The 20,207-nt window shown below is 41.8% G+C and overlaps 2 protein-coding genes across 6 annotated transcripts in view; one reads left to right on the top strand and one right to left on the bottom strand.

Moving 5' to 3' along the window:
• ACAD11 (acyl-CoA dehydrogenase family member 11) overlaps window positions 1–3,258 on the top strand; it is a 59,236-nt gene extending 55,978 nt beyond the window's left edge. For all 3 annotated transcript variants that reach the window (XM_030551110.1, XM_030551109.1, XM_030551108.1), the window contains one exon: window positions 3,139–3,258. In XM_030551110.1, the coding sequence (XP_030406970.1) occupies window positions 3,139–3,171 (33 nt within the window). In that variant the 3' untranslated portion in view covers window positions 3,172–3,258. The remainder of the gene's footprint in view (window positions 1–3,138) is intronic.
• A 1,952-nt stretch (window positions 3,259–5,210) lies between these two features.
• The window catches only part of DNAJC13 (DnaJ heat shock protein family (Hsp40) member C13), a 106,460-nt gene continuing 91,463 nt past the window's right edge, over window positions 5,211–20,207 (bottom strand). For 2 of the 3 annotated variants that reach the window (XM_030551106.1, XM_030551107.1), the window contains 8 exons: window positions 19,853–20,022; window positions 19,271–19,313; window positions 17,384–17,557; window positions 16,150–16,329; window positions 15,311–15,451; window positions 14,402–14,545; window positions 13,134–13,233; window positions 5,211–6,071 (listed from right to left, as the gene is read on the bottom strand). In XM_030551106.1, coding sequence (XP_030406966.1) covers window positions 5,974–6,071; window positions 13,134–13,233; window positions 14,402–14,545; window positions 15,311–15,451; window positions 16,150–16,329; window positions 17,384–17,557; window positions 19,271–19,313; window positions 19,853–20,022 — 1,050 coding nt within the window. In that variant the 3' untranslated portion in view covers window positions 5,211–5,973. Of the gene's footprint in view, window positions 6,072–7,880; window positions 7,993–13,133; window positions 13,234–14,401; window positions 14,546–15,310; window positions 15,452–16,149; window positions 16,330–17,383; window positions 17,558–19,270; window positions 19,314–19,852; window positions 20,023–20,207 lie in introns of all 3 variants that reach the window. The other variant, XR_003998858.1, reaches the window with a different exon arrangement.

Raw genomic sequence — 20,207 nt, 5'->3', positions numbered from 1 at the left:
GTTTCCAACCTCAGGCATTTCAAAAAAGCAATTGACTAGATTTTTAAAGTTTGAGGAATAGGGGAGATGGCCAGCTCCACTGATCATCTCGAGCCAGGGGTTAGGACAGTCTCATGGGGTATCAGACACCCAGGTTCAATTCTTCCCTCTGTCTGCTGAGGGATTTGAACTTTAGTCTCACATTGCAGCAGGGTGGCCTAGCCACAGGGCTCTGGGTCATTCTCAATCAGACCTGTGGAAGATGTTTTACTTTTAAACAAATAATTAGTATTAGAACAGGGACTTGAATTTAGGATATGGGAGACCCCAGTTCAAGTCCCTACTTTAGTGACTGTTTACAAATAAGTGAAAGAGCTTCAACAGGAGAGACAAAATGACCCAGAGCCCAGTGGCTAAGACACACTGCTGCTCTTTTGATTTTTACAAACTTAAATCATTTTGGATCAAACTGAAAATGGATATATATATAGGCTCTAGCCTTGCTGTACTCTTACACCTCCATTGAAGGCAGTGGGGCTGCATCTGAGAGCAGACTTTTATCTCCTCTACTCAAAGGCATTATGCCACTTCAGAGTAGAGAGGTGATATACAAAATAAACTTGTATTCAGTGAAGATCAGAAGGGACTATTGTGATCTACTTGGACTGCCTGCATAACATACACTGTGGAATTTCACCCAGTGATTCTTGTATTGATCTCAATAACCTGGGGTTGAACTAGTGTCTCTTCTGATGACTCAGTGATGGAGAATCTACATTTTACACTGAATATTTTTCTAAAACCAACTCCAGCTAATCTGTCATATGAGGGAGGCTCAGTCCAGAAGAGGAGCTTTGAAGAGAGTGAGAGATTTAACTTTTAAGGGAGAAAGGATGAATAGATCAATCTGAGCAGAACCTGCCCTAGAGCTGGAGTAAAGTTTACTTCCAAAGCTGGGTCTTCAGGCTCAGTTCAGAGTGCTTGTGCCAACCTTATTTAAGGACTTACCCTTTGTCTCAGCAGTAAAGCACCTTATGGTTGATAACAAAAATATCCCTTATAGCTGCTGCATGTGTGATCTCAGCAGCAAAGCAGAGGTTTGAAAGATAGTTGTTGTGTATCCTGAAGCTTGTCAGAACCAGGTTCTGTTATCAGAGCACCAAGTCACAGTTTAGAGGCCAGCAATAGCTGCTAAGGCAGCTAAACCATGCCCTAGCAGTGATGGACCCACACCACTGCAAGACATGGGCACAGGCTTACTCCTGTTTCAGTATCAATAGTGCTTCTCATATAGCTGGCTTAGATTTGTCAGTTTGCTCTCATCTATGGACCAAAATAAAGTTCTGATTTCAGAGGCCCACAAGCCCTACTGCTGGCAATAGCTCCATCGTTTGAGAATAGACCAGTCCAATGGAATGAGGATTCCTGGTTCACATCCAAGCTTTCCCTGTGATCTTGGGCAAGGCACTTTGTTTCCACTCCCAACCTCTTAATAATACAGCCCTTGCTTCAAGCCCTGTTTGTATAATACCCATCACCATGAGAGGGAGCCTAGTCCCACTGGGCCCTCCAGGTAGTACTGTAATATAACAATGCATTTCCAGAGTTAGAAGTGAGACTTCAGTATAGCTCTCCCACTCTAGTGGCCAGACATGAGGTTGCATGGCCAGTGTATGCTGTACTCTGCACTGCAATTTGGGGGACCCATCCCTGCTGGCTTCCACTAAGGGGCTGTTTAACTACAGTGTAAGATGCTGGAGGGTCCCAGAGCACAGGCTGCAGCCCAAGTCTGAACAGCTACACTTCAGTCAAATAGTCCCTTAGCCTGAGTCCAAGTCAGCTGACAGGGGCCAGCCCACAGTGGCTAGCCCACAGTGGCTAATGGCAGTGTACACACGCTTTCATCTTAGTGCTGGTCATTTTAAAGATGCTGGTTCTATCCCCTTAAAGGTCACTACTCTCCCCCCCCCCCCATCCCCCAAACACCACAGCATCTACTGCTTGTGGTGAAAGGACAGATTCAGAGGCAGTAGCAGACAAGTCTATAGATGACCTGCATGGGGACTAAAAACAGCAGCAAGCATGGTTACAGTTAATACCCAAGGGAACTGTAGCACTTTGGGTGTAGTGAAAAGAAAATGGTCATAAAAGGATAAATGGCTCTATTCCCTCACATAACACCAGTTAACTTGTGGGGGGAGAGATAGCTCAGTGGTTTGAGCATTGGCCTGCTAAACCCAGGGTCGTGAGTTCAATCTCTGAGGAGGCCATTTTGGGGACTTGGTCCTGCTTTGAGCACAGGCTTGAACTAGAGCTGAGGTTCCTTTCAACCTTGATATTTTATGATTCTAACTTCAGGGCTATGTGTATCTGAATTCTCTAAACAGGCTGCTTACATTACAGTAAAAACTGACTCATCTGGCAGTGCAAATAGGATAGGCCCTTCCAGCAGATGTGGAAAGGCTTGCTTCTTAAATCAGTTTGATGCTGGCTTTTCCAAGTGCTCCAATCCTGTAAATCAGGGGTCAGCAACCTTTCAGAAGTGGTGTGCCAAGAGTTTATTTATTCACTGTAATTTAATGTTTTGCATGTTAGTAATACATTAATGGTTTTAGGTGGTCTGTCTATAAGCCTAATATATAATTGAACAATTTTGTATGTAAGTTTTTAAAATGGTCTAAGAAGCTTCATTTAAAATGCAGAGCCCCCTGGGTTGGTGGCAAAGACCCAGGTAGTGAGAGTGCCACTGAAAATCAGCTCGTGTGCTGCCTTCGGCACACACGCCATACATTTCATACCCCTGCTGTAAATGCATAAAAAAGCTCCTGGCTTCATGCACTGGGTTCCTAGCTGAATTTAGTCTTGAGGAAAAATTTCCATTTTGGATTGACTCCTGTTTCCTCTAGGCTAGCGCTACTCATTAAGAGTGGCTCTTTCCCCATAACCAGTTCTGTTCAGTCAAACAGTTCTACCAAACACAAGTTTCCTTATTTCATGTATGAAGGAAGCAGCCTACTTTAGGTTTTTACTGAGAAGACAGGTAACTAGAAAAGAAAACCTTGGGTTGCATTCTTTGTTGTGACATTACCAAGCCACACTATTAAGTGCTGGCACTGGAGGCTCTAGAATCCACACTAATTTCAGAACAACTTCTTATAGGTTTGCCTTTATTCGGACCCTCCGAATAGCTGATGGGCCTGATGAAGTTCACCTCTCAGCAATTGCAAAACTCGAACTACGGGACCAAGCCAAGCAACTGACCTCAAAAATGTAAAAATTTAGTCTAAGTGTACAAGAGCATTACTTGTTTTATAAAGAACACCTCTGAATGATTTAGAGGGAGGGGCAACACTGAGGGTATTTGAACTAGAATTATCTATATTTTTAATATTTACCAAAATGTTAATTTTCTACATTCTTCACTGATAAGGTTAATAGTTCAAGGGTAACTTGAATTTGTTTTTGCTTAGACAAATAAGCTGTTAAATAACATTTTTCCAGTTAATCTTCCAGCTAGTGACTTGAAAGGTTGCTTTATCAAGCCCTTAGTTGTTCTTGTCACTGATGTTCTCTCAATCAAGGCCTCTGTGAAGCTGTCTGTAAAATGTTATGTTTGTGGGGCACTGCATCCAGCTAAAGCTTGCAGTTTACTGTTTAAGATTTAAAGTGTCACTAAGGCATTGAATACGTCTGAATAAAAGATTTCTCCCCCAAACAGTCCAATGCTGCTTCTTTGCTAAATGATCAACAGTGTTTAGGGAGACTATTTCTTCTAGATCTTTCCTAAAAGGCAAAAATCTTAGATAAGGGTTGCTTGTACCACAAGCCAAAAATGCCTTAAATTTATCGAACGATCCAGCCCACGACTGACAAGTAATAACTATCTATACCTTGTGTAAAGTCAAGTCTGCAGGAGTTGGGGGTGGAGGAGGAAATTAAGGAAACAAGAGAAAGCTCTCAGATTCTAGCTGGTTCTAAAGAAACACTTTCTGCAGCTCTTCAGCATTGTAGTGGCAGACAGGCATCATACTGAATACTGATTTTACTACACATCATCACTTATTAACATATCAAGTTTTAGACAGAACTATTAGAGCAGCAAAGAGTCCTGTGGCACCTTATAGACTAACAGATGTATTGGAGCATGAGCTTCTGTGGGTGAATATCCACTTCAGATGCAAGTGTTGCAGGCCACACAAACTCAGACCAGAATGTGGGTATTTATTCAGCAAAGCCTCCATTGCTGCTACTCATGCTATTAAGTGTACATTGCTATTTATACTCTGCTAGCTTGATGAGTCTACACACAGGCAGAGGGATCATACCCAAGCTTGTAGTGTAGAGGTAGCCATCCCCTATGCCATTGGCATGTGTCTTCAGTAGACCAGATTGTGATCTCAGCAAAATCATACTCTGCTAGCTTGATGAGTCTACACACAGGCAGAGGGATCATACCCAAGCTTGTAGTGTAGAGGTAGCCATCCCCTATGCCAGTGGCATGTGTCTTCAGTAAACCAGATTGTGATCTCAGCAAAATCATACCAACTGAATATTAAAGGACAGATTTCTTTCCTCACGTGCATACATTTACGGACAAAGGCAAAATTTCATCCATTTGTTAGTTATGGCCATAATAATGACTTTACCCAGCTGAATTTAATGAATATGAAAGGTCAATGTTAACATTGCTAATAACTGAGGTTATGCATAGTGTTTAGCTGCATATTAGACTGCATCTCCACAGCTCCAGCTGGGCTGACCCAGTACTTTTTTGTATAGTTAAAGATCAGAGAGGCAATATAATTTTGACTTGTGCTGCATTATTTATCTGAGTTGCTCTAATAGCCACCTGCTTAATATTTTCTGGACTCTTTCCTTGGAGATTGGCTGATTATTGCATTCTACCAGCATGCACTAGAAATCTGTTCTGTTAAATACCAGAAGAATGGAAGAATATGGTCAGTTTTTACACCTCTACCTGCATTTATAAAAGTTAGGAGTATGTTACTATCTGAGTTTACACATTACTCTGGAATTTTCTCTAGCTTTAGTGTCCAGGGTATAGGACTTTCTCCTTTGTCAGACATCTGCTAGGTGATAAAATACTTAGAATACACAAATTTCTTCATTACATTTTTCCATCACTCAAGAACACCCCTCTCTTGCTGGCTGCTCTAGAATTCTAACCACTTCCAAGAACAAACAAACATTCCACTAAGAGAACAGCTTCGTCTCAGTAACAAGGCTCTCAATTCCCTTTATTTTTAAAATTTTATGTACATATGATCTGTATAATGTACATTCAATATAGAAAGCTTTTATATACTGGATAATGTATAGAACATTTCACAATTACACTAGGTTCTTACATACCAGGTTGACTTTTTTTTTTACTTTTTTTTTTGCTGAAGTGTTTTCAATTTGGTAAAGCCAGTTATACATACAAGTGTCTAATGTGGTTTGATCTCAGGAAGATAACGTTAATGATTACGGATATCAGTGAACCGGTGCAGGGACAAACCTCTAGTAAGTCATGTTCAATGAGAATGATCATCAGGACTTGGAGCAGAGGAGGAAAATGCCCTGTTAGTCGGGATGCGGGGGGTGGTCAAGTGACTTAGCCCAATTCTTCTAGACTGTAGTTCAACTCCAGTCATGCTAATTCATAAAATATAAAAGCTAGGAAAAAGTTGTTTGATTCACAGTCTTGTAAACAAATAGAAAGGAACACAATGTGCTTATGTACAACAAGAAAAAATTCTTGTGTACCCATTTGGGCTGATCCTTAGAGTGCTCTCTTATGTTATAATGTGACAGACCCACTGACTTTTTTCCCTAAAAAAAATATATTCATAGAAAAAGGAATAACACTGTCAGGAAACAATTGGAAAGGCAGTAGGAGTTCATTTCAAAGCATCAGACGGAGGAAAGTGCTGTTCCTCGTCACTGGCCAATCTGCCTTTAAAGAAGTCTTTCATGGGTATTTCAAATCCATTAGCTGGTATCTCCCAATTCATTGTCTACAGGGGGTGGTACACTGGGCATTACAGAGGATGTCGTTCCTGCAGTAAGGTAGCCAGCAACTCCAGGCCCTGGTGGGGGGGGGGGGGGGAGAGAGAAAAGAGAAAAATATTGATAATTAGTTTTAATATAATCAAATGGCTGTTCTGTATACTTATTATTCAGAATCACTCGTTAAAATTGTCATCTTTGAAAATATTGAGACACACAGTTTGATTGACCTTATAGTTTTGTTAACCTTAATAAGGAGACCATCTGTTCTATGGCTTTTATTTATTTAAGACTTGCCATTAGGAATTGAGGCTAAATCTCATTTATAGCTGTAGTATGAGAACTAGGAAATTCCTAGGATTTGTGCTTAAGGAAACAGAGGTGCCCAGGGTTTGGGGTGGCATGTTCATATATTTGAGAGTCTGCAGTTTAATAAATCTAATGTGCTGAGTACCACTAGACAACAAGGAACCAACCAAAAAACCCTGAAAAATCAATTCCAGACAAATGGAAGAGAAGCTGACAAAATAAAGTGATCAAATGGTAACTAGTATTCAGATATTTTATAACCCGGGATTGGCAACCTTTCAGCAGTGGTGTAACAAGTCTTTATTTATTCACTCTAATTTAAGGTTTCATGTACCAGGGATACATTTCAATGTTTTTAGAAGTCTATATTATATAACTAAACTATTGTTGTATGTAAAAGTAAATAAGGTTTTTAAAATGTTCAAGAAGCTTCATTTAAAATTAAAATGCAGATCTCATCAGTTAAGTGCAAGTGGTTCTTAGCCTGGCGTGCGCGAACATGCGAGATTTTTTTTTTTTAAAAAGGTAAATCATCAAACACACAAATTAAGCACAGGCACGTAAGTACAACTACTTTGTTAATACATACATAAAGTTGATGAAACATACATTTAATGATTATTGTAATATACAAAAAGTTTTTAAGCTAACTAGCTTAATTTTTTATAAGGGCTGCAGAGCGCTGTGACCAGGCCAGGAGCAGAACCCTGGGCTGGCTGCTGGTACCCCAGGCCAGCAGGAGGGCTGAGCAGGGCTGGAGGCCTGGCTGGCAGGGGTCAGGCAGCTGGAACCCCAGACAGGCAGGAGACATGCAAGGATCCATAGGGCTTTTTCAAAACAAAAAAATCCTACAGAACCCCATTGTTTTAGAAGTTATATGGCTTTGTTACCCTCTATTCAGGGAGTTAGAACTTGTCACACTTAAATCATCAATGAATGTATCCATTTAATTTCCCATCACCTACATAAATATTGAAATCTAAAGTTCTATTGTCGAAATGTAATAATGTTTCCTTACAGCACACAGACAGCCATGCTGTTTTACATTTCAGAAGAAAAAGGCAAACGTGTGCCATGAGGAAACCAAAAAGCACAACACCTTCCAAGTTTATGAAGAGCCATGAAAAAAACACTTGGCCATGAAGAAAAGTTAATTTTTGGCAACCTGCTACTTCGGGATTTCTGAATAAAGCTTAACTCCATGACTGTATATATGCAAGGTATACGTGTTTCACAAACCAAATGGTAGAGATATACCTTAGCCTATTGGCACAAAGCAATGGACTGGACTCAATCATGTGAGAACCCCAACAGATTCAACATACTAATCCAATTCACCTGTTCCGCAAATCTTTTTCCCTGAAAGAATATCCCAATAAATTCCTTCAGGAATGGTTTAGTCTATATGTTTACATCATCATTCAGCAAAGTATCTTCTAGGAGGAGCAAGTTCCAAAAGTGCAATATTTTAAGAAGACTACACACTTGCTTCTATTGTACAGCATGCATCTAAAAGAGCATATACATCAGTTACCAGGAATGCAGTGAATGGAACATGCATTTAGCAAAATGATATCTACCTGCATTAGACAGCTACACAGAAGTTAGCAAGCTGCCTGGCAGAGCACATCTAAAGCCCACTTCTGAGGTGAAGGGGACTGCTACCAGTTAGAAGGGAAGGAGAAGAGACACCTGAGAGAAAGAGAGAAATAAGCAAGGGAAGTTGTAAGAGAAGGGCAGACAGCAAAGCAGTTTGAAGCAAAGAGGGCAGAATACGGTCAGCCCCAGTCTACCCTACAGATTTACATGACTGTAACCATGTCACTCAGAGGTCCAGAAAATCCACACCTGTGAGCAACGCAGTTAATCCAACCAAGCTCCCAGTGTAGACGGTGCTATTCCAACGAGAGGGTTTCTCCTGTTGACATAGCTACTGTCTCTTGGGGTACGTCTACACTATGGGATTATTCCGATTTTACATAAACCAGTTTGTAAAACAGATTGTATAAAGTCGAGTGCACGTGGCCACACTAAGCACATTAATTCGGCAATGTGCGTCCACGTACTGAGGCTAGCATCGATTTCTGGAGCGTAGCACTGTGGGTAGTATCCCGTAGCTATCCCATAGTTCCCGCAGTCTCCCCCGCCCATTGGAATTCTGGGTTGAGATCCCAATGCACGATGGTGCAAAAATAATGTCGCGAGTGATTCTGTGTAGATGTCGTCACTCATTCCTTCCTCCGTGAAAGCAACAGCAGACAATCATTTCGCACCCTTTTTCCCTGGATTGCCCTGGCAGATGCCATAGCATGGCAACCATGGAGCCCATTTTGCCTTTTGTCACTGTCACCGTATGTGTACTGGATGCTGCTGACAGAGGCAGTACTGCAGCGCTACACAGCAGCATTCATTTGCCTTTGCAAGATAGAGACGGTTATCAGTCGTTCTGTACCGTCTGCTGCTGTCATGGGTGCTCCTGGCTGAGGTCAGCCGGGGGCGCAAAGACAAAAATGGGAATAACCCCCCGGGTCATTCCCTCCTTTATGTTTTATCTAAAAATAGAGTCAGTCCTGTCTAGAATATGGGGCAAGTGTGCTAGAGAACCAGTGTATCAGAGAGCACAGCCGCTCCGTGTCAGATCCCGCAGAAATGATGAGCTGCATGCCACTCTAGGGGGTGTCCCTGCAACAACCCCACCCCCGTTGCTTCCCTGCTCCCCCAACCCTCCTGGGCTACCATGGCAGTGTCCCCCCATTTGTGTGATGACGTAATAAAGAATGCAGGAATAAGAAACACTGACTTGTTAGAGAGATAAAATGAGGGGGAAGAAGCCTCCAGCTGCTATGATAGTCCAGGCAGTTCAGAATCTTTTCTTTAGACATGAAAGGAGGGGGCTGATGGAGCTCAGCCCCCAGTAGCTATGATGAAGACGGTTACCAGCCGTTCTGTACCATCTACTGGGAATGACCGGGAGTCATTCCTATTTTTACCCAGGTGCCCCGGCCGACCTCACCTGAGGCCAGCCAGGAGCACTCACAGGCTGATGACGACGATGGATAGTAGTCATATTGTACCGTCTGCCACCGGGGAGGGGAGGGGAGAGGAGAGGGTGCTGCTGTTCAGTGCCCCAGCACCCCGTCTACCAGCAGCATGCAATAGACATAGGGTGAAAAAAAAAAAAGTCAAAAAATGATTTTTTTTCCCTCTTTTCTTTCATGGGAGGGAAGGGAGGCGGGTAAATTGACGAGCTATACCCTGAACCACCCCGGACAATGTGTTTGACCCTACAGGCATTTGGAGCTCAGTCAATAATGCAAATGCTTTTCGGAATTGCGGGGACTGTGGGATAGCTGGAGTCCTCAGTATCCTCTCCCTCCCTCCATGAGCGTCCATTTGATTCTTTGGCTTTCCGTTACGCTTGTCATGCAGCACTATGCCGAGTCCCTGCTGTGGCCTCTATCTGGAGATTTTTTCAAATGCCAAAGCATTTCGCCTTCTGGAACGGAGCTCTGATAGAACAGAGCTTCCTCCCCATATAGCGATCAGATCCAGTATCTCCCGTACGGTCCATGCTGGAGCTCTTTTTGGATTTGGGACTGCATTGCCACCCGGGCTGATCAGAGCTTCAGGCTGGGCAAACAGGAAATGAAATTCAAAAGTTCACGGGGCTTTTCCTGTCTACCTGGCCAGTGCATCCGAGTTCAGATTGCTGTCCAGAGCGGTCACAATGGTGCACTGTGGGATACTGCCCAGAGGCCACTACCATTGATTTGCGGTCACACTAACCCTAATCGATATGGTAATACCGATTTCAGCACTACTCTCGTCGGGGAGGAGTACAGAAACCAGTTATAAGAGCCCTTTATATCGATATAAAGGGCCTCGTGTGGACAGGTGCAGCTTTAAATTGGTTTAATGCTGCTAAAATCGGTAGAAATGCGTAGTGTAGACCAGGCCTTGGAGAGGTGGAGTATCTACACCAGTGCGAGAAGCTCTCTCATGTCAGCATAGGTAGCATCTTCACAAAGTGCTACAGCAATCTAAGTGTAGACAAGCGCAGAGTATAGAGAAATGCTCAGTTTACAGTTAGATCATCATTTCTACGGAGTCTTCCCTCCTATGATCAGTAAGCACTTTACAAGCATAAGGAATTTAGCCTCATCCCTGTCATTTAAGAATAGCCCAATGCAATGAACATAGGCATAGAGAGGTTACTTGTCCAGAAAGTCTTGTAATTAAGAATATAAATGGTGTGTCCCTCCCTCTCACCCCCAAAGAGCTGAAGCATATAAAATACTGTAGGACTCTACTCAGCAAAAATTAGCAAAATAGCAACGAATCTATTAGCAGGAAGTCTACCAATGCATGGAACGAACCACAGTGGCTCTGAAGTCTTGCTGGGAACCGAAAGAAAGCAGAGACTATTTACCAAAAGAAATGGAGTAGGAAACAGCTAGACCAGAAGTGGGCAAACTACAGCCCGCGGGACCATCCTGTCTGGCCCCTGAGCTCCTGGCTCACCTCCAGCCCCCCTCCCCCACCGTTCCTCCTCCCCCTGCAGCCTCAGCTCACTGAGCTGCTGGCACAATGCTCTGGGCAGTGGCGGAATGAGCTCCTTGGGCAGCACAGCTGCTGAGCTGGGGCTTGACCCAGTGCCCTGTGCTGCGCAGCACAGCTGCCTGTCCTGGTGCAGCTGCACCGCCAGCCACCAGTGCTCAGGTAGCGTGGTCAGGAGTGTGGATAGGGGCTGGGGCAGTCAGAGGGTGGGAAATGGGGGGGAGGGGTTGAATGGGAGCAGGGGTCCCGGGGGGGGGCAGTCAAGAAGGAGAGGGGTTGGATGAGGCAGCGAGGGGGAATAGTGTGGGGGGGGGTCTGGGGCGGTCAGGGAGGAGAGGTTGGATGGGGCGGCGAGGGGTGGTTGGATGGGGCAGGGATCTGGGGTGGGAGCAACAGGAAGGAGGGGGGGTTGGATGGGGTAGGGAGTCCAGGGGCTGGAAGGGGGACAGAGAGCAGAAGGGGTGGATGGGGCAGGGGTCCCGGGGGGGGGGGGGCGGGCATTAGGAGGTGAGAAGCGGAGGGGCCTCTCCATACAATTTCAGAAACCTGATGCGGCCCTCAGGCCAAAGTAAGTTTGCCCACCCCTGAGCTAGACAGAGACAGTCTTGAACATACTGTGTGACTAAGAAGTGCTTTGCCCTTTTCATGTAGGGCAAAACCAACTACGAATTAGTGTTCTGTTCAAATCATGGTATACTCCTACAGCCCAACAAATGCTATGAATCTGCTCCTAGGCCAGTGGCTCTCAAACTTTTTGCACTGGTGACCCCTTTCACATAGCAAGCCTCTGAGTGCAACCCCCTTTATAAATTAAGAACACTTTTTAATATATTTAACACTATTATAAATGCTGGAGGCAAAGCTGGGTCTGGGATGGAGGTTGACAGCTCGTGATCCCCCATGTAATAACCTCGTGATCCCCTGAGGGGTCCTGACCCCCAGTTTCAGAACCCGTCCTAGGTCGTAACATTCTTAACCTCAATTAGCCAAAAGGGCTTAGTGAGATTTATCTGGAAATATGATCAGAAACAAATAGAGACTTTCCTTTCTACCCCTTTTTCTTAATGTGTGAATAATCTAGTCAGTATTATTTCACAAGTGAGGGTTGATGACCACGTGCACATAGAGAGAAAGTGTGACTAACTCTGTGCTTATTTGGGGAGAGGCATGCAAGTTCCCTGGACTGTGAGGAAAAGCTTAGTTGTACTTGACTTAAGGAGAAAAGGCTTAATGAAGTCCTTCAAAATCAGAAGTCTTAAAAATTAAAATCCCACATCAACCTTTTGGCCTTTCCCTCAGATTTGAATAATTTATTTTAGTGGAGAAATTTCATGACAATGTTCTAGGTTGCTTTTATCAGCAATCAAAGAGAAGTGAAGAAACCTGTTACAGCTTATCGACAGTTTGTAGGTTATGTAGAAACGTTAAACATCATCAACTAAAACTGAACTAACTCATTGCTTATTTTATTTAACAAGTTTAGCTTTGGACTCCATGAAGGATACTACAGTATAATACAGTATGCCTTATCAAAATGAAAAATCTAGCCATGCAAGTTTCTCGAAGTTTGAGCTCTTCCTACCACAAATTTACAGGTCTCAGAATACAAGTATGCTGCTTCAGTATAATTTTGAGCTTTCATGAGTCAGTAAATTAGTCAAATATTTGCACAGTGTGAACAAGTAACATGGTCTTGTTCACAAAAAGGCTAAATTTGCTTTTGAACAAAAATGATGCCATTTGAAAAATGGTGAATAGAACCGACACACTAGAAGTGATGAAGCCATAATGAACTATGCTTTTAGGCACTTATGAGAACATTGCCTGTGATATTTAAGTACAACAGCCAGCAGGAGCTGGAACAACTTTAGCTGTATCACTACAGAGCACTGTGAGGACTATTTGCTATTGGTAGGAAAATCTGCAAGTATAAGAAGTCTTACAAAGCCCAATACACTTATTTTTAAACACTAAAAACCACAGTAACTGATTCCTCAGAAATATATGTTCAGGTATGTACCAGCCTTGGGCTAACAACAACAACCACCACCACCAGATAGCCTACCCATGTCAGCAGAAGAGATCAAACTATAAAATTAAAAACAGTACTTCATGATGGCAGCAAAACTTTGGAGGATAAATAGAGACTGTACCCACCACACCATTAAACAATGAGTCAAGTATCTCAGCTCTATTCAGGCATATTTCAAGGTTCATTTGAAACAGTAGCAGTGAAGTGAAGGTTACAACTCTAATCTGAAATAAGTGTTGCTGACCTGTGAGGTATCCTACTGTTTGTGTCTCAGAAATGAACAAGTCATGTTTCTGATCTTTGAAGGCACTCCACACAGATGAATGAGACAGGATTTCATTTACCTATAACAATAAGAGCTGGTAAGTGTCTACATTTAATAACTGCTTACAATAACTTGATAGAAACATTCCACTCTTTACTAATGATGGTAAAGTCAGTTTTTAGAAATTGACTAGATCTATAAAAATGAACACTTAAGTATCCAAATAGGCATACACAATCCTAAACCCAAACCACAAATATTACACAGGATAAACAGTTGGTCACTGTTCAGGTGGGGGTTGAATATACAAGCATTGATATCCCAAGAAGATTTAGTGCTATTGAACAACTTGAATTTCTCCCTAGTGCTTCTCTTCCCTCACCCATTCAGTGGGTCAACAGGGAGAGCAGAAGCAATGGTAGCAGCCTCCTGCCTCAAATGCCAGATAGCCCGAGAAGCAGAACTGTTGCCTTGCGGCAGAATCATGACGTCAACCTGGATAGTACTTGACAGTCCTGAATGAGGATGGAAGAAAGGAGCCCAGGACTAACTGAACCAGAGGGACGTATGAACAAGATTCTGATTTTAGTATTGCTGTGGGAGCGAGAACGTACACACCATCTCAACTGGTCAGAGAAATCTGTGTTACTTGGACAATTTATTTTTTGGGTCTCAACTCTAAAGCATTCTCTGTGCAGAGGAATTTAAGAATCCAAAAAGTTTTCAAGCTGCAGTTCTCCAGATACTCACTGCAGTACAGGCTCCAAGAACACCTGTGCATCAGTCTTGCCTATCTACTTTCAGATGTCAGCAGCCTTCACTGGCACTCTAGGCCTCTCAGACGCTATTTCTATAGTTTGTCCAGTGGCCTACAAATCTCATCCTCTGCTCCTGCTCTTCCTTTCATAGGACGATATTGACTGACTGACTCATTAAAAGCTGTGCATCTGGAATACTCTGCCACTTAACATTGACCACTAGTTGACACAGCTTAAGCACTTCAATAGAGGTTAGGCTGGGAGACATGCTCTCAGGTGTACTGGCTCAAAAGTGTCTCTCTGTATATAATGATTAAGCTTTCTCAAGCCCAGTGATTCAGAACATTGTTAGCATGACCAGACAGCAAGTGAGAAAAATAGGACATGGGGTGGGGGTAACAGGAGCCTATATAAGAAAAAGCCCCTCAAATCAGGACTGTCCCTATAAAGTTGGGACATCTGGTCACCCTATTGTTAATAAGTACTTACCTGTTCTCCATACTGTAGGCTGCGAGTCATAGACTTCAAGGTTTTAACTATCTGAGCCTTTGTGGCAGATGGGCTTTCCAAATTTTCTAGGCCAACACCTTCAAGCAATTTTAGGAGATACGGAACCAAATCTGCTTTCAAAGCCTACAAAGCAAAATTATTTAAGATACTTAATACAATGGACTCTGAGAACATTTTAAATTGAATGGACTTTTACTAGTGTTTGATTGCTCACTTCACTCTGCTTTAGAACAGTTGCTGCACTAAAGTTGTTTTTTTTCATCTTTTTGAAATAACAGGATCTCTCTTTTGAAGATCCACAATACTCTGAACTGCTCTATTACACCTACTTCTGAAAACAGGTCAGTACACGTATGCAAACAGCTACGCTCATGCTGCTGTAGATAAGATAAAAATGCCAGGAAAAAAAGAAAATGCAATGATGTTAATTCAACTCAGAAGACACTAAGCTACTCAGTGACAATTATGAAGTGAGTTGGCAGTTCCGCTTCTGGTCCACATCCTTGAAGCAAGCCCTACGGACACCTTTTTTTTCCTACTGTCTCAGAGGAAAAAAGTTAGAGAATGCAAGTCACGAGCTACTCGCTCACGTTAGAAGCTTTATGATAAAGTCTAAGTATGTTGTCCAAAGGCATGGGGAAGCCTGTTCTGCAGTTCTGAGCTATGGATGAGGGACTTCAGATTCTAGCTTTATCAAACCTGGACTTTTAATAGTACTAGACCGACAATGGGAAAATAGACAAGTTAATAGGTAAGACAGAAGTGTGCACCAGCTAGCACTCTACAGTAGTCAGTAATCACAGGACACAGTTCTTGCACACCTCCTGAACTAATGCACACCTGAGTGTGAGAAGTACTTATACCATTTCTTTAGAACAGGTTGCTTACTTGGGCTACCAAATCATTCTGCTCCTTTTGAAACATTCGATTAAGTGCTTCACAGGCTAGACCAATCGTATCCGATCGCTTTTTCATTCCATTCATCAAAGGGCCAATGGTCTCAAGTGATGCCATTGCTCGAACACAAAGCTGTACATAGAGAAGGAAAAGCATTTGTACTGTATTGATTGTATTTTTAATCTAAAATTCAAATCATGAGTACTATTGTAATGTCTACATCTACTGCGATGGTAAACTGCAGATATCTGACTGTCACCTTCATACTTTCCTGTTTCACAATAGTAGCAGCAGGCCCCAACTGTTGCAGCAGATGTTTGCTGGTTGCTTTTATCCATAATAAGGATGAATTAAAACTACTTACTAACCAATCAACCACAGTAATACAGTGAACACAGAAGAAAAACCCACCTATTGTTAGAAGCTATGTGGGCTTAGTTTTAAGAATGTGGGGGTGAAATATCCACGTAGGTAACCAATATGGCTATTAAGAGAGTTCTCTGAAGATTTATTCACCACAAAAGTAATTAAGAACCTGTCTACAGGTCATGGTAAAGTGCTTCAACATGTTGTGCTCCAATTACCTCGTGCAGACCTTGCTGGCACACTCCAAAGGTACCTGGCTTGCATTAACACTACATTACCACATAGTAGGTACATTTTAGAGTGTGCCAGCCAGGTCTAAGTGTGGCAGTTAGAGCGCTCTACAAATTGCACCCCTCTAGAGTGCTTTGTTGGGCCAGGTAAACAAGCCCTAAGTTGGTATGAATGTACACGGCATAACACTTAGTATATACAAACCATCTGAAAGAAAATTTTAAATGTGGTACCTCATTATCAGACAGTGTATGTATGACACGAACAGCACTTTTAGGAATAGCATTGTTCTTGTGATTTAGAGCCTGGAGAATCTTGGGGAGATGACCAAGTGGTGGGACTTGATCTGCTAGCTGAGGCTGAGTGCTGAAGAGGCACACAGTTGCCATTGTTACAGTTTCTAATGTTTCCCCCTGTGAACGCATACAAATTATTAATTATTAATTTTTCAGATCAAAATTAGCTATAACATTAAAGAAACCCAGTGCAAGTACTTGCTGTTTTAGATCTGTGGAAAGTCAGAAGTTACGAAGTATTACAGATACGGATTGATTTCTACACTGATTTAAAGCCAGTAAGTTTTGGGGGGAGGAGGTGAGAAGAATGCATCTTTATTAACAAAAAACACGTTTGCATTAACTCATTGAATACATGGCTTCATTTAAAAAACTAGAATGAGCAGAGTAGAAGTAACTGAGCCAGGATGGACTTCAGCCTACCTGAGTTCCTCCAGACAGTGTCCAGGGAATTATCAAAAAAGTCAAATTTGATGCCACTGAACCACTGACTTCCCTCAGAGTTTCAAGCACAATTAATGATTTTGCTCATCCTGTGAATAAGCTAAAAATGGATTCTTCTTTTTACACTGAGCTGAGTGCTGGGGGAGGCAACCTTGCTCAGCAGTAATGTAACTGGGTCAACAGAAGTATGGGAGGCCAGTGGCACAAACTGTCCGTCCATTTCTAACCCGCTCTTAAATGTGGCAGTTTATGTTGGCAAGTGCTTCTTTTCCTGTAATTTTTTGTACTGTTACATTGAGCTAGACAGGTACAGTTTTCCTCCAAGCAAGTCATGAGTTACAGAATGTTTGCGGAACTCTCTCGGATTTGCATTCCCCTAGTCAATACCCTGAGTTAAAACTCCAATAGGACTTAAAAGGAGCAATCAAAAGACAGGGACTCTTGATTTAAGAAATTCAAATTCTAATTGTTTGCTTATCTGGTATTTTTAAAACGCTTCATCATATCTAAGTGCTTTTGCACAAAAATCAGAAAAGATTTAAAGCTATTTCTATGTTGGAAAGGAAACTGCCACCACCACTGCAAGCAGAAATACAAGCAGCAAGACAGAAGCAAAGTTAACCAAACACTAATTAGCATCTTACATTATTGCTTGGAAACTTGCCCAACTTTGCCCTTACTATATGTTGAACACAATTTTAAAAGCAGAGCTATAAAGGTTTCTTACATGGGGGTTATTTTTCTCCAGCAGTTCAGTGAATTTTTCCAACAGTGCAATAAGAAATTCTCTAGGTTTTCGTAGAACCCAGGCTGGCTGGTCAATAAAGATTCTTAAGAAGACTCCCCCTACAGAAAGTTCACCTTCTGCTTCACCATACACCACAGCAAAGTCTTCAGGCAGCTATATAAAATTGGAGAGGAACAGAAATTACCATATAACTCAGCAACAAGTCATCCCTCTCATCAGGAAAGAGGCAAATCAGTAAAACCTTGCAACCAATTACAGCCATGATTTCACTAAAGTTTTTTCATTAACGGAGATTCGCATAATACCAGCTTTCTGTTCCCTAAAACATATCCAACACGGAATTGTTCAGCAAAGTCAGCAATACTGTAATTTCTTTACAGTAACTTACTGTAGAAACAGTGGGTACCTGATTCTTTCCTAACAAGATCCTGAACTTGGAAGTACTGTATGGTGAGTGGGCATTTTCAAGTAAATCCATGGGTTCAGCTAGTTGCAGCGAATGCAAATATACTAGTGATGGACACTAATCACAAAAGAAATTAAACATGGCTGATGAAGACTGAATTCTATGTTTAAAATTAACTGAGAATAATCTAACGAGCCTGATTTCTTAGTAGATCATCTCAACTTTTATGAAAGACATTCAAATATTTGAAGCTTTACACCAGAACTTGTAGAAAAGTTCCAGTTCCGATTTTTATTGGAACCTACAATTGCATTTTTCCTTCTTGTGTGTTTGACAGTTTAGAGAGTGAAACCATATAGCAGTGTGTTATGTTAAGCTATTTCCTAACACTACTCAATTGTCTCCCCTCAGAAAACGTAGTTCTGAAAAATTACTAGAATTGCAGTGGCAGCGGAAGAGATTCTAATGTCCTATTTTTAGTATCAAGGGGTAGCTGTGTTTGTTTTTGTGGATACAGACTATGAGGAGTCCAGTGGCACCTTAAAGACTAACAGATTTATTTGGGCAAAGGCTTTCACGGGTAAAAACCCACTTCTTCAGATGCGCAGAGTGAAAATTACAAATAGAGGCATAAATACACTGGTACATGAAGAGAAGGGAGTTACCTTACAAGTGGAGAGCCAGTATTTCTTGGTATTGACACTTCCCCATCAATTATTGGAAGTGGACCACATCCACCCTGACTGAATTGACCTTGTCAGCACTGGTTCGCCACTTGTAAGGTAACTTCCTTCTCTTCGTGTGCCAGTATACTTATGCCTGTATCAGTAATTTTCACTTCATGCACCTGAAGTGGGTTTTTTACGAATTGCCCAAATAAATCTGTCAGTCTTTAAGGTGCCACCGGACTAATTTTTAGGACAGATTTACAAATACTTTACCATGCATTTAACAATGCAGGTGGCATTTACTATACAACCAATTCAGTTGGCCCAGACATACATTTTTCTGTGATGAAAACATTAATGGCTTACAAACAACTGGAAAACAGAGTAATTTGCTATAATCATGTAAGATTTGAAAGTCAGCATGCTGGGGACCATTTAAGGCTCTCTGATCACAATATAATTTTGAATGTCACTGTTAAATTTACAACTTATGTACATTTGTAGCCCACTTGTGTTTAAATGCTTCTAGCAAGAGACTGAATTTGTGGGGTTATTTGGAGGATAAATTCAGTAATTCTACAATGTAACTTGTTTTTTAGATGTCAACTCTAGACTACAGTAATGAGAGAGAGAGAGCAGGTGGTGTTTGCTAGAAGCGTGTCGCTGGCGTTTTCTACGCCACTGAAGAGAAAAAAATGCATATGAAAACAAAGCATGAGCACTTATTAACAAAATTCCCTACTGTTTCTCTTTGGTTTCAGGGTTCCGAAATATGAACATTTTTGCTTTTACCTTCCAGTTAGTGTCAGGGTTATCCTTCTGAAGTTTAAAGTGCCTATTAAAAAAAAATTAGGTGAATTAAAAGGATTATCGATCCTAGATACAACAAAACTTTGGCTCCCATTCAAAATCCCAACCTTCACTCTCCTTACTGGCTCCCCCATTCCCTGACACATGTAATGGTTAAGCAAGGGTCACATTCCAAAACTCTACCTTCTTTCCCCCTCACTTTCAATTCTCCCTTCTCAGGCTTGAAACAATGTGACCTGTTGGGCTGAGAGAGCACACAGAACTAGGTGCCTTCTTTTTCTTTGGAGCTTCATAGGCAGCGAGTGGCCATCAGGTGGCAGTTATATGCGCTGCATTGCTTGGTACTTATTATTCACAGTTGTGCTGAGGCTCTATTCAACCCACATGCTCTGCTGGAAGGCATTGCCTTAAGCCTTCTCTACTTTTTAATCAAGCAGAACTCAAATTTTGTCACAAATGGATATTTCTGTTAATTGATGAGAATGACCTTAAGGAATCAAACTGCTACACAAGTGTATCACACTTAGCAAATACAGTAGCTATTTATACAGTAAGTCTACATACTCTAGCATCATTTCTCGAACGGTTGCTGATACTCTCTCCCTGGAGAGATCATTCCAAATTAACTCAGGATTTTCATGCGTTCCTTCAAAAATATGAACAGCAGCTTCAGGATTATCTCTCATGGCATCCATAAAGACTCCAGGCAGAAACTTCATTAGTGTAATTCTAACCTGCAAAAGAAAAGCAATCCGCCATCTTATAATATCAAACACCATAACAGTTAAACTCAATGGCATCATAAAAGGTCTTCCTATGTAAAGTTTTTTTTTTCTCTTTTTAAAATTCATGTATTTGTACATGACTATGTCAAAATACTTCTGTCTGATAAGAGAAAGCATCATTCAAACTCAATTTT

This window comes from Gopherus evgoodei, chromosome 2, assembly GCF_007399415.2.
Source record: "Gopherus evgoodei ecotype Sinaloan lineage chromosome 2, rGopEvg1_v1.p, whole genome shotgun sequence".
NCBI lineage: Eukaryota > Metazoa > Chordata > Testudines > Testudinidae > Gopherus > Gopherus evgoodei.
The sequence above is the reverse complement of the archived record's forward strand: the minus strand, read 5'-3'. Positions and strand labels throughout refer to the sequence as shown.